This window comes from Corella eumyota, chromosome 1, assembly GCF_963082875.1.
Source record: "Corella eumyota chromosome 1, kaCorEumy4.1, whole genome shotgun sequence".
Classification (NCBI taxonomy): Eukaryota; Metazoa; Chordata; class Ascidiacea; order Phlebobranchia; family Corellidae; genus Corella; species Corella eumyota.
Genome location: NC_137490.1, coordinates 14,998,389 through 15,017,171, shown reverse-complemented (window position 1 = coordinate 15,017,171; position 18,783 = coordinate 14,998,389). Strand labels below are relative to the sequence as shown.

General features: G+C 30.6%; 5 protein-coding genes across 5 annotated transcripts; 4 read left to right on the top strand and 1 right to left on the bottom strand.

Annotated features, from left to right (window-relative positions):
• Nucleotides 1-309: 309 nt before the first annotated feature.
• Nucleotides 310-5,035, bottom strand: LOC145754835 (uncharacterized). Its single transcript, XM_082570973.1, has 11 exons — nucleotides 4,909-5,035; nucleotides 4,076-4,189; nucleotides 3,705-3,909; nucleotides 3,423-3,578; nucleotides 3,122-3,232; nucleotides 2,777-2,974; nucleotides 2,424-2,615; nucleotides 2,173-2,283; nucleotides 1,175-2,077; nucleotides 886-1,053; nucleotides 310-686 (listed from the first exon to the last, which is right to left on the bottom strand). Exons 1-11 carry the CDS (start codon nucleotides 4,998-5,000, stop codon nucleotides 588-590), a joined length of 2,349 nt encoding a protein of 782 aa, XP_082427099.1. The 5' UTR covers nucleotides 5,001-5,035; the 3' UTR covers nucleotides 310-587.
• Nucleotides 5,036-5,837: 802 nt separating this feature from the next.
• LOC145764093 (cation channel sperm-associated protein 4-like) lies at nucleotides 5,838-7,932 on the top strand. Its single transcript, XM_082575680.1, has 7 exons — nucleotides 5,838-6,032; nucleotides 6,092-6,221; nucleotides 6,314-6,531; nucleotides 6,695-6,826; nucleotides 6,911-7,063; nucleotides 7,201-7,377; nucleotides 7,450-7,932. The coding sequence occupies exons 1-7, from the start codon at nucleotides 5,838-5,840 to the stop codon at nucleotides 7,930-7,932; spliced, it is 1,488 nt and encodes a 495-aa protein (XP_082431806.1).
• A 238-nt stretch (nucleotides 7,933-8,170) lies between these two features.
• Nucleotides 8,171-11,155, top strand: LOC145764126 (ubiquitin carboxyl-terminal hydrolase 12-like). Its single transcript, XM_082575716.1, has 8 exons — nucleotides 8,171-8,270; nucleotides 8,463-8,546; nucleotides 8,638-8,863; nucleotides 9,015-9,697; nucleotides 9,781-9,857; nucleotides 9,937-10,020; nucleotides 10,128-10,325; nucleotides 10,453-11,155. Exons 1-8 carry the CDS (start codon nucleotides 8,244-8,246, stop codon nucleotides 10,625-10,627), a joined length of 1,554 nt encoding a protein of 517 aa, XP_082431842.1. The 5' UTR covers nucleotides 8,171-8,243; the 3' UTR covers nucleotides 10,628-11,155.
• A 514-nt stretch (nucleotides 11,156-11,669) lies between these two features.
• On the top strand, nucleotides 11,670-13,578 carry LOC145763452 (trypsin-like). Its single transcript, XM_082574896.1, has 7 exons — nucleotides 11,670-11,803; nucleotides 11,929-12,091; nucleotides 12,194-12,297; nucleotides 12,403-12,561; nucleotides 12,651-12,777; nucleotides 12,970-13,157; nucleotides 13,293-13,578. The coding sequence occupies exons 1-7, from the start codon at nucleotides 11,737-11,739 to the stop codon at nucleotides 13,370-13,372; spliced, it is 888 nt and encodes a 295-aa protein (XP_082431022.1). The 5' UTR covers nucleotides 11,670-11,736; the 3' UTR covers nucleotides 13,373-13,578.
• Nucleotides 13,579-14,785: 1,207 nt separating this feature from the next.
• LOC145764082 (transmembrane protease serine 9-like) lies at nucleotides 14,786-18,537 on the top strand. The gene is made up of 10 exons (XM_082575668.1): nucleotides 14,786-14,979; nucleotides 15,135-15,238; nucleotides 15,365-15,523; nucleotides 15,609-15,735; nucleotides 15,864-16,045; nucleotides 17,189-17,351; nucleotides 17,462-17,565; nucleotides 17,644-17,814; nucleotides 17,913-18,042; nucleotides 18,348-18,537. Exons 1-10 carry the CDS (start codon nucleotides 14,786-14,788, stop codon nucleotides 18,535-18,537), a joined length of 1,524 nt encoding a protein of 507 aa, XP_082431794.1.
• The last annotated feature ends 246 nt before the right edge of the window (nucleotides 18,538-18,783 follow it).

Sequence of the window (18,783 nt, the reverse complement as noted above, 5' to 3'; positions counted from 1 at the left end):
AGTTAACTTAAAAGTTAAATTTTAACAAAAAGATTAACTTCGTTATTTAACGTTTAACGCATTAACGATTTGGTGCCCACCTTTGGTAACTTCCAAGAAAACTTTTGTTTGGGTCGTGGTAACAAACGTTACCCCATAATTACGCAGTAAAATTAGTCATTTATATCAAGATAAATAAATAGAAAACTAGGTTTATCTTGAAATGTTTAAAAATGACTTTAAAATTGACCAGAATGATCATATTTCATTGATTTATTTGCAAAGTTTAACAAACAAAATGATAACATTTCGTTTGCTACAAAAGCACACTATCTAAATAACAATTTATTTTGCAATAAAGCGACGTTTGAAATGGTTCAAGATAAAATGTCAAAACAAACGCCACACTAATAAAAAAAATCCAATATTTAATTATTTAAAGCCCAGCACTTTTATATATGTAAAAATGCACCTCCGTTATTATAAAATTTTAACAGAAAATATTTAGTTGTTTTCACTGTGTAATTATTTTTAGCTTAAAAAAATATGCATATGTCAAAGTCCGCATAACATCATGATCCAGCTGCCTGCAGTGGTACCAAGAATTATTAACCCAAAGATATCTTAATTAGTTGGTTCTCATCTTCGCCACAGCTTTGTTGGTCTTGTGAATTTCGCCTTTCTTGTTGCTCCAAGTGATCAATTGCCTGATTTAAATAAAAATACAAATTATAATTTAAAACTTTAAAATATACAATGCAAGAATAACAAACACAACATCTAAACTGACATAGTACACACTTGTTTAACACCCTTACTGTTCTTAGACAATTCTGGTCATTATTTTAGTTACATTTATAGTTTTTTTATAAAAAAATGAATAAGTCATAACCAATACATGATTACCTGCACGATAGTCTCTAAATTCCTTCTCGTAGCAACTTTGTCGATATGTCTTATAACAGGGGGTGAACCTGGACCACTTGAAAGCACAGAAACTGTAGTTGTACAACTCACTGAAGTGCCATCCACTGCAGAACTTGGAGCCATTTTAATTTCCTTCGGACTTGAAACCTATGGTAAACAAATAGGTTTTTAAAATTTGTGCATACTCGTAGTATATAAAAAAATCTTACAGCATTATATTGTTTGTTATAAAAGGAGTTGTATTAAAAAGAAATTTATGCTAACATACCTTTTGTTCAACTATCGCTTCCTTTTGCGCAGGAGGTTCTTCAGTTGCTTCTGTTCGATTATCTTCATCACTGGGGGAGCTATCGGTGGTTGCATTCGATAATCGTCTCATATTACTGCGTAACACTGAATCCATTGTGACAAGAGGAAGGTATTGGGGTTGTACGTTTCTTAATGGTACAACAACTCCTGTTGATCGTGACACCGTTGGAAGTGCATTAAGTTGAGTCAAAGTCATGGACAGAGAAGGGGCACTGTTGATTTGGTTTAAGGTCATTTCTTCAGCATTTGGCTGCACCCTCTGTGTGGTTGGTTGCAAAATAAATCTTGATGCTACATTTTGAATGTTTTCATTTGTTGCTGCAGTAACAGCAACTTGATAATTCTGCTGTTGTCGTTGTTGTTGTGCATGTTGAAGAGGTGTCGAAAATCGTTGTTGATCCTTCCATAAAAGTGACTGATTTTGGGTTAAAACAACAGGAGACATGCTCAGAAAGGAGCCTTGCAATGAATTGGAATGTGGAGAAACTATAATAGAATTTGTGTTTTGTGGTTTTGCCACTATAGTCTGCTCAGAAGCTGGCATCATGGTGGAAGTCTGAGGAATGCTTACATTGTTTTTTGGTTGCAAATCCTGCATAACTTTGGCTTGAAATTCATAACTGCTTGTGTTGTTCTTTTGAAGTACTTCTTGTATGACAGAAACTGCTTCATTTGAAACTACACTGACATTATTTAAATTTTGATATTCCATTGTTTTGGGTAAAATTAGTGTTTGGGGCAAGGAAGAATTGGAAAAATTGGGAATTAGGGGTACAGTGGAAATGGCTGGAATTGTAGTTGGTTGAGCAACTACTAAATTACCAATTTTTGCAGTGTTGTGTATTGTTTCATTGACATTTAGCTAAAAAAATAATTTAAATTAAAAAAAATTTAGAAGACAATTAAAAGTAAGCAATAAATTACACAATTGTTCAATTATTGTCTAATTCTCTTTACCTTTGCCATCTTGTTTGCTGGCAGAAAGCTATTTTGTTCTGTCATGTCAATCACTCTTTTCTTTAAAGGTTGCTTGGATCTAGGTTGATTGTTGTAAGTGGGCTTTTTTGTCTAAAATCAACAAAGAGTTTACATTTAAAAAAAGAAAACTTGAATGAATTGTGGGTTATTTAACAATTAAACACACTTATTACAATCCAAAAAAAGCATAAATGTAAATTAAATCAAAAAAGTATTTAAACAAAACAAACCTGTGTGGGAGATTTAACAACTTCATTCCCAGAAATTGTGATGCAGAGAGCAGGTTGTGGAATGTGATCTGTGTAAGTTGTTGAGTTGTTGTTGGAAGACACATATTGAATTTCAGCTTGGTTCACATGGGGAGGTTGAATGTGATGTAAATGGGGTGTAGGGTTTATTACAGCATTGTGTAGGGGGTGAGCCTATTCAAAGTAGTTTAGTTTATTAAACATTGTCTAAATAACATATGTACTTAAATGTAAATATAAATTTCAGTGTGTTTTAGTTCCAGACATGCCATCTTATAAAGCATAATTAAGGCAAGTTTTGCAAAAAAAGGGCGTAATAATGCTTGTATACTTGCCTTGCTTTGAACTGTTATTGAATTTGAAAATGGTTGCTGTTTTTGTTGGTTGTAAACTGTTGTGTTTTTCTCCAAGGAAACAATATAATTTTTTACATCTTCTTTTTTTATGGGTTGTTCTTGCTGTTGTTTTTTAAGTGGAGTGAAATTGTCGGTGGAATATTTTTCTGGGGAGAGTTGTGCTTCCATTTCTCGAACCTTAAAATATAAGATAAAATATTAATATTTAGGGAAAATTGTTAAAATTAATTTTAATTTAAAATAATATTTTATCCTAAAAATGTATACACCAAGCCCTAAAGTCTTCTAAGGGTTATACATTAAGATATTGTATTTTCAAATTACCCTTTCTTCTAATCGTCTTCTTAAAGCTCTCTCTTTATCCAGTTGCTTTCTAATCGCAATATTTTGTGCTTCCTCCACATCTTCATCTCCTGGACTTCCGATACCTTCATCCTAAAACAAATTAAGATAAAATTTAATTTTTTTTATTTTTAACGAAATATCGAATTGTAACATTTTAGTCATTTTTGCTTTCTTGTTTTAGTATTGATAATTTAGGTTTCATGTCCTTTAAATAATAGAAAAAAAAACAAATACACAAAAAACTTTTAAATGAAAATATTTGACCACAAAATGAACCAACTTTTTCTGTTGCTTCTATCAAAGCAGCTTTTTGAATGGCATTTCCACATTTACACTGGTATATTGCCTGCTTTAACCTTTCGTTTTGTTGTAAAAACTTCAGTTTTTCAGACTCCAGTTGAAATATATATTCAGCGGTATTTTGCAAAATAGTTGCCTAAATTCAAAACAATGAAAATTTCGGCAAAATAAAATGATTCACTGTTAATTTTATTTAAACTATCTTTACCAAAAAGCAATTACAAATTTAAATATTATCAAGTATTTCTTGTTTATAATTTACCTTGCTTAACTTGTCTCCTTCAGAGTGGGGTAAAATAGTTTTTAAAGTTTTAAACCCGGCATTAATGCTCTGCATGCGACGACGCTCGTTACTGTTTGCAATTTCTCTTCGGACTTTTCGTTCTTGGTCTCTTTGTCCTCCATATAAGCCTTCTTCCATTTCTACTTCTATTGAATGCATGTTCTCATTCGACATATGTTTTTTTCTAAACAGGTTTTAAAAAGGGCTAGTTATTGTAATACCATACAGACAAACAAACTTTGCTTCTACTTAACAATACAGTTTTAAAAATAAGTTTTTTGATTTATAAAAAAATGGTTTAAAACACTCATTTAATAAAAACCTATATAATTATAAAAATGAATACATACAATTCTTTTCCAGCAGGAATAGCAACAAGTTGTACGGGTAAGTTCATACTACCAGAAGACCCGACAATTGAACAAGGAGGTGGTGTTTGATATATTGAAGTCTTTGACATATCTCTAAAAAAAAACAATAGGCAAATGTGTTAACGTTGTAAGTGAAATAAGATAAATCACATACAATTTGTATGATAATTTTCTAATTTACTATTTTTTTTCTTTGTCATGTGTATCGTATGTGTGCCATATTTAACTTAGACTGAACAATATAAGTGCAACAAATAAGATAGAATAACATTAAAAAGTATATATTAGCATAAATATTGTTCATTTTGAATGTTTAAATTTTCTAGTCTCCAGGTTTATCAGGAAAGAAGACCACACAATTTGACACAGGCAGACAGGATGTACAACTTATGTTATGGGTGTGTGGTTTTTTCATATTAGTAAGATTAAAAAAATTTATTAAGGAATTTAGAATTAATCTTTGAATACACATACACACAAGCAACATAACTTAAAGTGTAATAAGAAAAAACACAAGTTTGAAATTTGCTTATTTTCATACACCCATAAAATTCCCGCGCACTAAAATATCAGCTGTTTTCACGAAATTCGGTCAGCTGTTTGTCTAGACACGTGAGAAAGTTGATGTGCGCAAATCATTAACAGACTTTTTTAAATTGGTAAATTTGCAATAATAATAGAAAAACTACCTAATTTCAAATAAAGCAGTGCAATTACAATATGTATTGTTTATTATGAATAGGTTGTAGATACTGACAACGGTTAAGAAAGGTGTGAAATGCATTCTAAAAATTACCTACTTGATTACTTACGTCATTGATTGTCCGTTTTCATTTTGTTTATACTGTTCCACTTCATTTTTCAATAATCCAACATTTTCAAAATTATTTGTGACATACGCCATTATTATTAACCATAACAATATGCTCAAAATTCGCAGCAAATACTACACCTAAAGCGATAATAAAAATCTTTCCATGGCGGGAAAGGAAAAAAAAACGAGAAAACTAATATCACGAGGCTAAATAGATCCGTTGGTTTTGCATTTTATAACTTTTTGTGCTAAAGTAAAGCCTAAAATTACACTATGGGATGTAGTTTATACACATATTTAAAAATTCATAATAATTTTTTATTTATAAACGGTAAATATTAATACTTTACAGATAGTTAAAATTATCGATTGGCGGATGAATATCACCAGCTAAAAGGAAACAACCGGGCCGGTCAGCTGACTGCGAGAAAAAGAGAAAAACAAATAACATTACGTCATCGTAGTAGCAGCTGTAGGCCACACACTCACGAAAATCGTTGAGCCGTGAACAATAGTAGTAGAAAACATCTAGCGCCTTTTCGTAAATGAGTTCTTTTAGGTTCATTTTAATAAGACTCTAACTGCCTTATTTTTTATACAACAGTTAGAGCCTGAGGCCTTCACAAAAATACAAGTATATACTATTACAGACACAAACAGTTGTTTTTTCAACTTTTTTTACAGTTTTACCAAAATTAAAATGCACAATTTATTTTTAAAATGTTTATTATATAATAATTATTTGTTTTTTTGTGTAAAGTCATTATAAAATTGATTAACAAATGTCACGTAGCCGTAAAACTTTTACTACAAAATATATAATCAATCTTATTACATCATAATGGAAAAACATTGAAAAATAAAAACAAATATTTATGCCAGTAAATGTACATTATTAATAGTATTTAACTTTTTTTAGCAAGAACGATGTCTAATAGCAAATGGAAAAAGAAAGTTAACAAAATTATAACTGCCCAAACATTGACGTCTTCTAGCAACTCACTTCAAGTCCCGACAATAAATGAACCGGAAGAAGATAATGAACCAGAAGTAAATGTTGATGTCCTTAGAAGATTTTGTTTTGAATCGATTGAGGAAAAACAAACCAAAAAAAACAGAAAGGTGTTTTTCGAATTCATTAATTATATACTTTGTTGTTACTAAAATAAAAAAATGTTTAGCAAGGAATCCACAATCAACTTGCAGCGGTCGAACTGGACATAAATGACGTCACTGAAAAAGACGATGACGACATCTCGGAACAAGTGTCAGCAATGGTCGCATTTGTTTTGAATTCTGTTTATTTTAAAGGTCTGTAAAATATAAATACCAATATTCTTAACTAACAAAATAGAAGTAAATTTTTACTAAATACCTTTAAGTAAATTAACATGTATTTATAGGTTTAATCTTCGTCGTGATTGGCATCAACGCCGTACACATTGCACTGCAAACTGTGGAGAGCATTTACATTCCTTACTCTTACGTGTTTTATGTTATTGACAATCTTATCATGGGCATATTTATTTGTGAGATTATTCTTAAATGGTACAGTGGATTTCTAATTTTTTGGAAAGATTATTGGAACATTTTAGATTTCGTTGTCATTTTGGTTTTACACGTAAGCATTTTTGTCACAGATTTTAGAAAAAATGTAAAATAAAACTTTTTATATCTTGCAATTTTATTTAAATATTGCAATTTTTATCAATACACTTAACAATCTTTTATTATTCAGGAGAACTAGAATATTTTTTACATAAATCCTGCGTTTTATTTTATAGTTGGGCCCTTGGCTTGCTTTTTTCAGCAATACCCGCTTGCTTAGAATTCTTCGAGTTATTCGTGCATTCAGAAGTTTAAAAACTGTAACATCCCTGACAGGATTATCCTTAGTTGTTGAAACTATATTGCAGGTATGCAGTTAAGGCCAAAATCCAAAAACAACAAGTAACATACCAAAAAAACTTTATGTTTATGTCAATTTAATTTGGTTTTAGTCAATTCCAGACATGGCAAACATTATGGTTCTCTTACTCATTTTTATGGTTGTTCTGAGTGTCGTTGGAGTCAAATTGTTTGGCAAGTTTGTGCCAGAATATTTCGGGGATCCGATAAAATGCATGTTTTCTATTTTTGTGTGCTTTACGCAGGTAGAAAAGTTAAAAAAAAACAATTTAAAAAGCTAGATCAATACGTTACCCCAAATTGTTAACAGATCAAATTGAAAATGTTTACGTTTTTTGTTTATTACAAAGGCTTGCAATTCTAAAAGAAAATTTCTTTTAAGGATGGTTGGATGCAGATATTTCTCAACTTTGAGCGGTATGCTGAAGACGACAAATTCACATATATATCCGCTTGTTTTTTCTTTATTTTGACAATTCTAATGGCTGCTTTTATAATCGCTAATCTTATTGTCGCTGTGGTCACAACCAACCTTGATAAAGCAATGAAGGAAATGAAGGTACGTTAATAAACAACAAGTTTCTTCTTATTTAAAGAACAAAGGCACCGGTCATGTTATATTTTTAATTAGGAGGAACAAAAAAATAATCGAATTTCGTTATCAACCGAAAACCAAGAAGATGTAAACAAAGTAAAAGATAAACCAAAAGATGCTCACACAGTTCAACCTCCGAAGCCAGGCGAGGAAATGCCAGAAATACCCATTGTACCTTTAGAAGAAGTACTCGAAGCCGCATGCAACCCAAACTACGTGCCTGGCTCAGGTGCTGAAAAAATCAAACTACAAAAACCGCTTTACAAGTGCGACCTATCGCACATTACCACTGAAAAAATAGAAGACTATTATCTTCTTCAGATTGCCTTGGATGAAAATCTTAAGGAGCATTTTAGGCTGAGAACCGCCATAGTTTCAATTGTTAAAAGTGTAAGAGGGTTGAACGACGAAGATGGTGGAGATGCGGAGGCAGCAAAACTTTTTATGCAACAAAAGAAATCACAAAGTCTTTATGAAAAAACTTCAGCTGACAATTTTGGCTTAGATGACGCGGGATAATAAATTTTACTTTTTTAAATTTGATGTTGTAGTTTTTTCACTTTGATATGATTGAAAACAGTTTAAAATTTTAAACATAAAAAAGTAACATGTCGGCTTGTAAGCCTACTTAAGTCTAGGGTTTAATATTTTTAACTATTTATCCAGGGTTTTAATATTTTTAACTATATACAAAGATCGATTTAAAATAAATTGGAATCACTGTTTTTCCTTTCTTATTAGTTTTTATTTGGTTTATATCCAAATGCAGGTTAATTAATATCGAAAACAGTAATAGTAATGTCCTGTTATTTTGATTGTACACTAATTTCATGAAGGGGTGTTTGCCTAATATTATGGTAAGTCAGCACTTTTTACGTTATTAGATTTTTTTGCGCGATTTCTGGAAAAAAGCTATAGCAATAACAAAATGGCGAAAAAAAATTTTTGTAATAAAATTTGTTAAAGTTCTTTTTGCTCTCATTATCGAACACGAAGACTAACTAATTTGCTATACACTATGCCACACATTTTAAACTAATATTTATTAGGGAGCAAACGCTTCAGCTGCACTAATGAAAGAAATAGGACGAGATCAGTTTCCACCGAATGAAAGATATTTTGGACTGCACAATGTAAGTAGGATTTAATAATTTTTTTGAGTTGCAACACTGTGACAATCTGACAAAGTAATTTTAAATTAAGCTAATTTCTTTCTGTTTTTAGTTTGGAAATACTTGTTATTGCAATTCCATTCTTCAAGCCTTGTTTTTTTGCCCTCCATTTCGTGATAGAGTATTGCAGTATAGAAGCGAACAAAATGGTTTAAATGATAAAAAAGATAGTCTTTTAGGTTGCCTTTGTGACTTGTTTTATTCAATAGCTAACAATAAGAAAAAATGCGGTGTCCTGCAACCCAAAAAATTTGTTGCGCGACTTCGAAAAGAAAATGGTAATTATTTCATCTGTTTATCTCAATTGAAAAATATTTAATAAAATGTTTTAAGTAACTAATGACCTATTACTTACTTTGTAATGTTAGTTTTTACTAGATTGAAATTGAAAAAGACAGCTTGTTTAAAGTAATATGTGTTTACATTCAGAATCATTTGACAACTACATGCAACATGATGCCCATGAACTGTTTAATCACCTTTTAAATTCAATTCATGTTGTGCTTCTGGAAGAAAAAAAGACGGAGAGGGAGCGCAAAATGCTGCAAGAACAAGAATTATCCAATGCCAGTTCATTTGTAAAAAAGGAAAGAGCTAGCTTTTTTTCAAGAAATAAAAAGCCTAAAGATTTGAATTCTCTGTCTTCCAAAGTGGGTGCTAGTTCATTTGTTTCGAGTGAAAATATTCCTGATGTTCCAGAATCGTCTGTAGGTTCTTCTGCTGGTGTAGAGAACTTATCTCATACAAGTGGCAACGACCAAAGTCATGAATCCTTGTCCTCTTCTGAATCTCCAAAACCCGTTTCAGAGGGAAAAACAATTAATTTAACCGACCTTCTTAATGGCCGTGAACAAAAAGATAACAAATCAGATTTAAATAACAGTCGATCCTCTCCATCAAAATCATCTGGTGTTTCATTTTTTTCTCGACTTCGTTATACGAAAAAGGTTTCATCATCTTTGGGTCGCAAGTCAGAGGATGAGGACACATCAGAAAGTGTGAGGACACAAAGCAGACAAAGTGAGCTCGATGTTGAAGACACGAACACCTGGATCAATGAACTATTTCAAGGAACCTACACGACCATCACACGATGCTTGAATTGTGAAACAGTGAGATACAATTTTGTTTTTGTTTACCTTTGCTCGAAGTAAATTGCACAAAGTGTCTTAAATTGCCTGCCTTTTGTTTTTAGGTAAAAAACAAGGATGAAGATTTTTTGGACTTGTCAGTTGATATTGAACAAAATACTTCAATTACACATTGTTTAAGGTAAGTGGGGTGGTTTAGCTGATCGTTGAAAAACTTTGTGTACGTTATTTTAAATTGACTCTTAACTTATTTTTAACAGGGTGTTTAGTAACCAACAAATGTTAAGCGGGGAACATAAATATTCGTGTGAAGTTTGTCGAAGCAAGCAAGAAGCACAAATACAGTAAGAGCAATTATAATATACGTTGTTATTTTATTATTTTTGTGAAATTAATTTTTTAATGGGATTTAAGTAAATTAAAAAGTTAAACTTTCCATATTTTTGTGTAGGATGAGAATAAAAAAGCTACCGACAATATTAGCTCTTCATCTTAAGCGATTTAAATATTGCGACACTCTGAACAAATACACAAAGTTGACATATAGGGTTGTGTTCCCATTTGAACTTCGTCTTTTTAACACCACTGACGATGCTGCAAATCCAGAGCGTTTATATGATTTGATGGCTGTAGTAGTTCACTGTGGCTCGTAAGTGCTAATTGGATTTTAGTTATAAATTTTTCAGTAAACCTTTTTTTCTGATTTTTAATCTCAGTTTTTAAAATGTAGATTTGGGTTAAATTAATATTTTAATAATAAATTATTTAAAATTCAGGGGTCCTTATCGAGGACATTATGTCTCGATTGTGAAAAGTCACAACATGTGGCTTTTGTTTGATGATGACAATGTAGAAAAGTTAGAGGCAAGTGGCATGGAAGATTTTTACGGCGTGACCGCCGATAAAAACTCAGAATCTGGCTATATTCTCTTTTATCAAGCCAAGGAGTAATATACTGATATTATCTATTAGACTTCTTAACTCATTTTAAGTTTTTTTTATCACCTGCACAAGTGTTAAAATAAGCATTATTTGGTTATTGTTAATAAGCATTGTTTGGTTATTGTGTAAGATAGACCAAGATTATTTATTAGCCAGGATTAATTATGTTCCAGTTTTATTATATATAATAAGTATTGTTTTAACATCAATAAATATATACCTTTAAATTTTTATGTGCATGTTTTTAGTTACTTTAATTAAATAAAAGTGAAAGCTGTTTAATTAGCCTATGTGGTGTTTCAATAGTTCCCATTTCAACTTTTCGAATATATAATTGTTATAAATTACATATGTGTGCATTTTTCGTAGACCACACTTTGTGGTGTGTTTATATTTGTTAAATATTTCTTGCACCCTATTTTAATGTATGTTAAAAAAAAATTATATTAATTTGTGATGTTATTACATTGTTTGATAAAGTTTAGTAATTGTAATTGTAGCAAATCATATTTGTATATAGTTTCTATTTATCACTATATCCGAAACGAAGTGAATTGTTTAATGTAATTTCTTTTAAATAATTGATTTCACAAAAATGAAAATGTTTCTTTGCAATTACATGTAACTTTGGAGAAATAAAAACTTCGTTTTCAATTTTTGTGCAACTTGCATTATGAACAACTTGGACATATACAAAGTAAAAAATTCTTAACGAAAGAAATTTGAAAAAATATAATATAAACAAATGTTTTTATCAAGTTTTAGCTGGTTTCTTGAGTATACCCCTCTAAGATATGTTTATCAAAAAAATCTTTACTTAAACTATGAACACCCGCGGCGAAAAAATATAGCAAATCAATTATAGTTGAACTGTACGACTAATTTTAAGTTTTCTTTAGACTTGTGTTCATGTTTGGACTTCTAAATGGTATTTCTTTAGTTGATTAAAATATGTAGGATGTTTCCTGGAAAGTATAGGTGGGCAAGGGAGGAAGGAAATAAATCTAGCATCTACTATACATATTACACTTTATTTTAATATAATAGCAATTCTTAAAGCATTTCATTGTGTTATAGGTAAAAGTAAGTTTTATGTTTGCTGAAACTAAAATTATAAAATGAAGTTTCTTTTTGTTTTACTGTGCATCTTGTTCGGCCTGGTCATCGGATTAAAAAATAAAACAGGTAAAATATGTGTTGTTAGTTGCGACCATACCAATTGTAATATTCTCAGGTCTCAAAATATGAGCATGAGGTTATCATGTTTATACGTTGGGCCCAGTTGATTATTTGAAGACTTACAATTTCAGAAATTCCGAACGGGCGTATTGTTGGAGGTTATATATCGACTTCTACGGTGCGAGAAGATTGGATTGGGCAGCTTTTACGTTTACAAAATCGATTTACCCTTCTTTGTTCAGCAACCCTTGTTAAAAGATGTTGGGCTCTTACTGCGGCTTCTTGTGTATCAGGGTTGTTAAGTTAACTAAGAGTAACCTTTAATTTATTTACATTCAATCAACAGTATTAAAGTGAAACTAACGAATTTATAAACGCAACATACAATTTTTCCAGACATTTAAAATCTGAATTAAGATTGCGATTTGGTTACTCGAATTTGTCCGCAACAATTTTTCTTTCAGAGACCAACACAGTTTATCGGTTATTTATTCACCCAAGTAAAGTATTTTTTTTCAAAATGGTAGTTTAATTGGGCAAATGCATCATTTTAAAACAACATATTAGTGTCACAAAAATGTAACATAAATAAATATTTTTGGTAGACTATACCACAACCACATTTCACCAAAATATAGCTTTGATTCAACTGGAAACCTGTGTCGAATTTTCGACTAGAGTTCAACCAGTTACTCTGCCTGCTAACACTGACGTGGTGCAAGTTGGTTCAACTTGTTATGTATCGGGTTGGGGGTCGCAGTCTGGTAAAAAAAATGTTTTGATAACTTCTATTTAATAAAAGCTATTAAACTATTTATACATGTCTTGTCAAACTTATCATTTTTTTATTAAGAATCAACTGGTTCAATTTCTTTTACACTACGGGAGGCAAGATTACCTGTTATTTCCAACTCACAATGTCAGACCTGGTACAATACCGATACAACCATTCAAATCGCTAACAATGAACTTTGTGCTGGGTATATAAACTGAGTGTAAACAGTGCTTCATTAACATAATATTTAAACTTATATTTTTTAAGGGTAAAAGGGCTAAAAGTCTGTAGTTGTAGCTGTTTTAAGTCTTACAGAAAAAAATGCAACGCATATTTTCACAAATTAATAATCACAATCACAATATGCGAAATTTATAATTGTTGATTTTTTACTTAGAATTCAATCTGGGGGACCAGATTTTTGCCATAGTGACATAGGTTCCCCATTAGTTTGTTATCTAAACGGGGTTTTTATTCTCCAAGGCATTGCTAGTCACGGTGTCGGGTGTGGCCAAGAAAATCATCCAGGAATTTACGCACGGATTGCTACTTATCAAACTTGGATTGACCAGTTTATAGGCCCAGGTAATTTAAATAAAGAATTTTAATGATTCCATAATCGACAAATTAAAAAAAGAAAATAGTTTTTAAAGTAATAGTTGAGAATGTTATATAATTTAACATCGCAAAGATTGATATATACTAACCATTTATTTTTAGAAAATAGCGCCAGTCATCTTGATGTAAATTCTCTTTCACATTTATTTATCCTGATGGTTGGAATTTTGATGATTATTTAATTGATTAAGTAGTAGATTTAGTTAATGCTTGTCATTTTACTAGAAAATAAACTTGGCCTATATGAAGTTTATGGGTTGTTTAAAATTTTAAAATATGTAATTTTAAAATAATAATTTTGTGTGATTTCTTTTAAAAGCTCAATTTTATCCATGTATATTGTTGATTAAAGGGCTAAATTAATGTGTATATTCTATTGCACTTTTGTACAAATTTATAATTTTTTTCAAATATCTAGATTTTAATATTGTAATAAATAAATATACAAGTATTTCAATAGTTTTTTATCTCTTTTTCGTATTAACTCTGCTAAAATTCAAAAACTTTTAACAGATATTTAAAATTACTGGATTTTTTTTTATAATATCTTTACTTTTGTTTTGTTACCTATGCTACAGGTGGATGTATATTTATATATATTTGCTGCAACTTAACATTAAGATGAGGTTTTTTTTAATTCAACTAAGCTGCTTTTTTGAACTTGTCATTCAGTTTGGAAAATGAAACGCTAGGTAAATTGTCAATATTTTAAATTTTATGATTCGAAAAAAGTTTATGAACCGAAAACTTATTAAATTAACCTCATTTCTATAGTGTAAGCTATATTTACAATTTTAAAGTAAAATTTCAAAATATGTTCATCGTCTGTTATACATTTTGGATCAGTTAGTTTAACAATTTTGTATTGTTGGGGGTAATATTTTAACTTTACTAACGTGAGAAGATTGCTATGGGCAACTTTTACGTTTGCAAGATGAATATACTCTCATTTGCTCAGATGCTCGAATTGGATTGATCAAACCATAGGAAATTAAAACGTGAAAATTTAAAAAAGATTTCAATAACGCTAATTAGAACTTCGTGTTGAATTATTGCATATATTAAATTATTTATTCTGTTTTTAGAAAACAGTGCATGTCCTATTTGTGAAAATTTCTTTTCTGTGTAACTACCCTGGTGGCTGCCATTTTGATATCAATTTAGTTAATTTACTGGTAGCAAATATTTCGTTTGATTGAATTAAGTATACAAGAACATACTTCTAAGTAGTATAAGTGTTTTTCCGGGATTTAACTTGTTTCTTTATAAATAAAAAATGTGTATGTAATAATCGAAACAAAATAGTTAGTGTGAAGTAGGTGAGTCATTACAAGCTCTATCTTCCAAGTAAGGAAATGATGCAAAGGAAGCAACATTTAAATACGTCTATTTATTTAGGCTTATACATTTGAGCAACTTTAACAAAAGTAAGTAAAGGTTATTGGCTTTATAAAAATCTGAAAATGAAGTATGTGTTTATATTATTTTTATGTTTAACGGAATTCACCTACAGTCTTAAAAACAAAACATCAGGTATTATTTAACTTAAAGAATGACTTTTGATTTGCATGTTTCATTTAAGCAAGCGTAAAAATATGCAAATGTATCAAACAACTGCTAATTTAGAAAGTCCTGAAGGGCGGATTGTCGGTGGGTACGAATCAACTTCTACTACCCGTCAGGATTGGATTGGGCAGCTTTTACGTTTGCAAGATATTTATTCACTTCGTTGTTCAGCAACTCTTGTTAAAAAATGCTGGGCTATTACCGCGGCTCAGTGTGTGTCAGGGTTGGTTAAACTTTGTATAACTTTAATTTATGTTTACATAAAAGTCTATCTATATATATTGAAGCTTAGTGGTATATACAACAGTTCCGCAAGTTTAACAAATTTTAAAGAGTAATAATAATGCCATAAAAGTAAAAAAAATATTATTTTCTTAGAATTTTGGAATCTGAATTAAGACTAAGATTTGGTTACACGACTTTATCTGGAACCATATTTCATTCAACGACCAATAATGTGCATAACTTGTACATTCACCCGGGTATGAATTTGGAAACATTTCCATTTTTATTATTCTAGTTAAACAAATGTGTCGTTTTATTGAAATAACTTAAAACATAAAGTAGTGTTTTTGATACACTTAAACTTTTTTATGTGTTTTTGTTAGACTATAACCCAGGAAACCTTCGACAAAATATAGCTTTGATACAACTGGAACCCTGTGTTCAATTTTCGTCTAAAATTCAACCAGTTACTTTGCCTGCAAGCACTGGTATAGTGCAAGTCGGTTCAACTTGTTATGTATCGGGCTGGGGGTCACAGTCTGGTAAAAAATCGTTTTAATCTATTCCATTTTAAACTACAAAATTATATTAACCCTATATTTTGTTAAAAGTCGCATTTTTATGTAGAATCGACTACTTCAATTTCTCTAACGCTACGGGAGGCAAGATTACCTGTTATTTCCAACTCACAATGTCAAACATGGTACGATACCGATACAACCATTCAAATTGCTAACAGTGAACTGTGCGCTGGGTATGCAAACTTTAAAAAACTACAACTCAAACTAAAATAACAGAGTAATAAGTTCGTAATATGCTGTAATAGTTACATCCCTGTTTTCTTTTTCTAGCTTTCTTTAAATTCGATTTTCCTTTATTTAGAGAACAATCTGGGGGACCTGATTTCTGTCATGGTGACACAGGTTCTCCATTAGTTTGTGACTTTAATGGGGTCTTCATTCTTCAAGGCATTGCTAGTCGTGGTGAAGGATGTGGTCAAGCAAATCATCCAGGAATTTACACAAGGGTTGCTACTTATCGAACATGGATTGATGTAACTATAGGTAATTTAAATGTAAACATTTAAGCAATATTGCAAAAGGTAAATTAAAACATAGATAATTGTGTTAAAATAGAAGCAATTCCCAAGAATGTCATAAAAATAAACAAAGCACACGCCGACGGCGTTTTGAGTAAAATTTTTTATTTTTAGAAAATAGCGCAAGTCTTCCATGTGGGAATTTTCTTGTTCATGTAATTGTTTTGATGGTTGCAATTATGGTGGGCCTTTAATTGATTTAGAGGCTGAATTTAGTGTAGCCTATAGATTTATTTAACACAAAAAAGTTTTGATATGAATTCATTTACCGCCATTTTTAACTTTTTTTGTATTATACGAAGTACATTTTACAATTTTGGGTAAAGCAACAACTTTTACGAAAAATATGAGTATGTTTTACTTTTTCGATTTTTTTGCTATATCTTTTTATCTCTGTTTTTCCTTTTGTTTTTTCCGCAGTTAATTTTACTCGTTTGTAGTTTTACTTGCTTATATTGTAATAACTTACGTAATTTTTTTTTCACTTCCTGGGTTAAAAATTAAATGTATTGTTAAATGCTTGTTATATATTTGGCACAATGATATTATTAATAAAAACAACTCCAAATACTAGCATTTATTTTTTTAAATATAAGAGCCAAAATAAAAAATAACTTTTTTAGAAATAACAATTCATTTTACACCACAAAGAAATTGTAGAAACCAAATAGTTTAGCTTCAGATGTTTTGAGTAAATGAGTCATCAGTATCCTTCAAGCAAGGAAATGAAGGGAAGGAAGCAACACTTAATGCACCTACGTTTTATGCTTAGCTTTACATGTTTGTTTAAAGCAGCAACAACAAATAGAGACAATTTTTGAAGAGTTTAAAAAGATTGAAGAAATGAAATATATTTTTATTTTATTAATTTGCTTGATCGGATTTACATTTAGTGTTGAAAACAAAACATCAGGTAAACTCGTAAAATTAAACTCGTAAAATTACTTAAATTTGCGTATTTATTAAATATTAAACACCAGTGAGTTTTTTGTTACAAAAAAAATTTATTATTGTTGCTAAAGATCAAATTTACTACGCCATAATTTAAATTTTTAGACGGGTAGCTTTATAGTAATATATATTTATTAAACGATAATATATTTAATAGATAATCCCCAGGGACGTATTATTGGAGGTAATACTTTAACTACATCTCCAAGAGCAGATTGGGTCGGCCAGCTATTACGTTTAAAAACGAGTTTTACATTACTTTGCTCTGCCGTTCTTGTTAAACAATGTTGGGCTCTAACTGCTGCGTCATGTTTATCAGGGTTAGCATAGATTTTTGGGTTATTTAAAGCTATGCAAAAATAACACTTTTTGCATTTTTGCATAGGGTTTTCTTTTTGCATTCGTAAAATATTGTTTGATGTTTTTTCAGTGAAGTGGAATCCGAAATAAGATTACGATTCGGAAAACCCTACTTTTCTGGTATCATATATTTTTCAGAGACAAATTCCATAAACAAATTGTACACTTATCCAGGTAAATTTTTTAAGGGTTTGCTGAAATAAATATTAAAAGATAAATAAAACTCATATGGCTATTACCATATTTTTGTAGACTATAAGTCTGGTAACAACCAGGAAAATATAGCTTTGATTCAAATGAAACCATGTGTTGAGTTTTCGTCTCGAATTCAACCAGCCATTCTTCCCACGCCCTTGCCTATAAACACAACTGAAGTGCCAGGCGGTTCTATGTGTTATGTAGCAGGCTGGGGAACAAGATCAAGTAAAAATAACAGACAAAACTTAAAAAATATTTTAAAGACTCCCCGCTACTAAGCTTTGAATAAAATCACAAATAAGTTTTAATGTTTGTTTTATTAGTTCATGCATCTTCTTCGAGATCACCTGTATTAGAGGAGCTCAGAGTTTCAACCATGTCCAATTCTGTTTGCCAAGTATTTTTCAACGTTGAAACAAGTGTGACGATATATACAAACGAGCTATGCGCTGAGTATAAAAATATCTACTTTAACTAATTAATATCAATACATAATATGCTTAAAGTGTTATGTTACAGAGTTTTGCATTTTTGTAAGTGATGTATATAGCACGTTAGTATGGTTGACAATGAATCACAAAATGGCTTTAGAACTTTAAAAAAATGTCTGTGGTACTTAAAATTTAATTTTTAAAAATACTGGAAAATGATTAACATAAAAACCAGGTTACCATATTTTTTGTGTGACGTATTAATTTTTGAGTATAAAAATATCGCTAATATATGACTTTAAGTTTAATGTATATATTTTTTCGAAGTGGGTACGGAAGATCTGGTTTCTGTGCTGGAGACATAGGATCTCCTTTAGTTTGTTATGTAAATGGGTCCTACATCTTACAAGGTATCGCTAGTCGATTTAATGATTGCGGTGATTATCGTCAACCAGGAATTTACACAAGGGTTACAGCGTATCTAGCTTGGATAGACGAAACAATAGGTAAATATTAAACATCCATTAAGTTTACACACATTACTAAAACATGTAAACCAATATTGAATATGTAAAAGTAGTTATATAAAGGCGAAACCAACTAAAGACACTACTTGTATTTTTTAGAAAATAGTGCAAGTTTATTTCGCAGCAATTCCCTTTTTTTCACCGTGGGTCTAACGACTGTTCTGATGCTGATTAAATAAATGTTAAAGTCAATTATACTTTTACCTTTTAATAAAATGTTGTACTCGGCGTATTGA

Bases quoted from the DNA above. Each gene is read 5' to 3' on its own strand.
- LOC145754835 (XM_082570973.1), bottom strand. From the start codon at position 5,000: ATGGCGTATGTCACAAATAATTTTGAAAATGTTGGATTATTGAAAAAT. The intron at 3,579-3,704 runs GTAAATTATAAA...TTTTGAATTTAG, and splicing joins AAGGAGACAAGTTAAGCAAG to GCAACTATTTTGCAAAATAC. The intron at 3,233-3,422 runs GTTGGTTCATTT...AATTTGTTTTAG, and splicing joins TGATAGAAGCAACAGAAAAA to GATGAAGGTATCGGAAGTCC.
- LOC145764093 (XM_082575680.1), top strand. From the start codon at position 5,838: ATGTCTAATAGCAAATGGAAAAAGAAAGTTAACAAAATTATAACTGCC. The intron at 6,532-6,694 runs GTAAGCATTTTT...TTTATTTTATAG, and splicing joins TTGTCATTTTGGTTTTACAC to TTGGGCCCTTGGCTTGCTTT. The intron at 6,827-6,910 runs GTATGCAGTTAA...ATTTGGTTTTAG, and splicing joins TTGTTGAAACTATATTGCAG to TCAATTCCAGACATGGCAAA.
- LOC145764126 (XM_082575716.1), top strand. From the start codon at position 8,244: ATGAAGGGGTGTTTGCCTAATATTATG. The intron at 8,547-8,637 runs GTAAGTAGGATT...TTCTGTTTTTAG, and splicing joins GATATTTTGGACTGCACAAT to TTTGGAAATACTTGTTATTG. The intron at 10,021-10,127 runs GTAAGAGCAATT...ATTTTTGTGTAG, and splicing joins AAGCAAGAAGCACAAATACA to GATGAGAATAAAAAAGCTAC.
- LOC145763452 (XM_082574896.1), top strand. From the start codon at position 11,737: ATGAAGTTTCTTTTTGTTTTACTGTGCATCTTGTTCGGCCTGGTCATC. The intron at 12,562-12,650 runs GTAAAAAAAATG...TTTTTTATTAAG, and splicing joins GGGTTGGGGGTCGCAGTCTG to AATCAACTGGTTCAATTTCT. The intron at 13,158-13,292 runs GTAATTTAAATA...ATTTATTTTTAG, and splicing joins TGACCAGTTTATAGGCCCAG to AAAATAGCGCCAGTCATCTT.
- LOC145764082 (XM_082575668.1), top strand. From the start codon at position 14,786: ATGCAAATGTATCAAACAACTGCTAATTTAGAAAGTCCTGAAGGGCGG. The intron at 15,524-15,608 runs GTAAAAAATCGT...ATTTTTATGTAG, and splicing joins GGGCTGGGGGTCACAGTCTG to AATCGACTACTTCAATTTCT. The intron at 17,815-17,912 runs GTAAAAATAACA...TTGTTTTATTAG, and splicing joins AGGCTGGGGAACAAGATCAA to TTCATGCATCTTCTTCGAGA.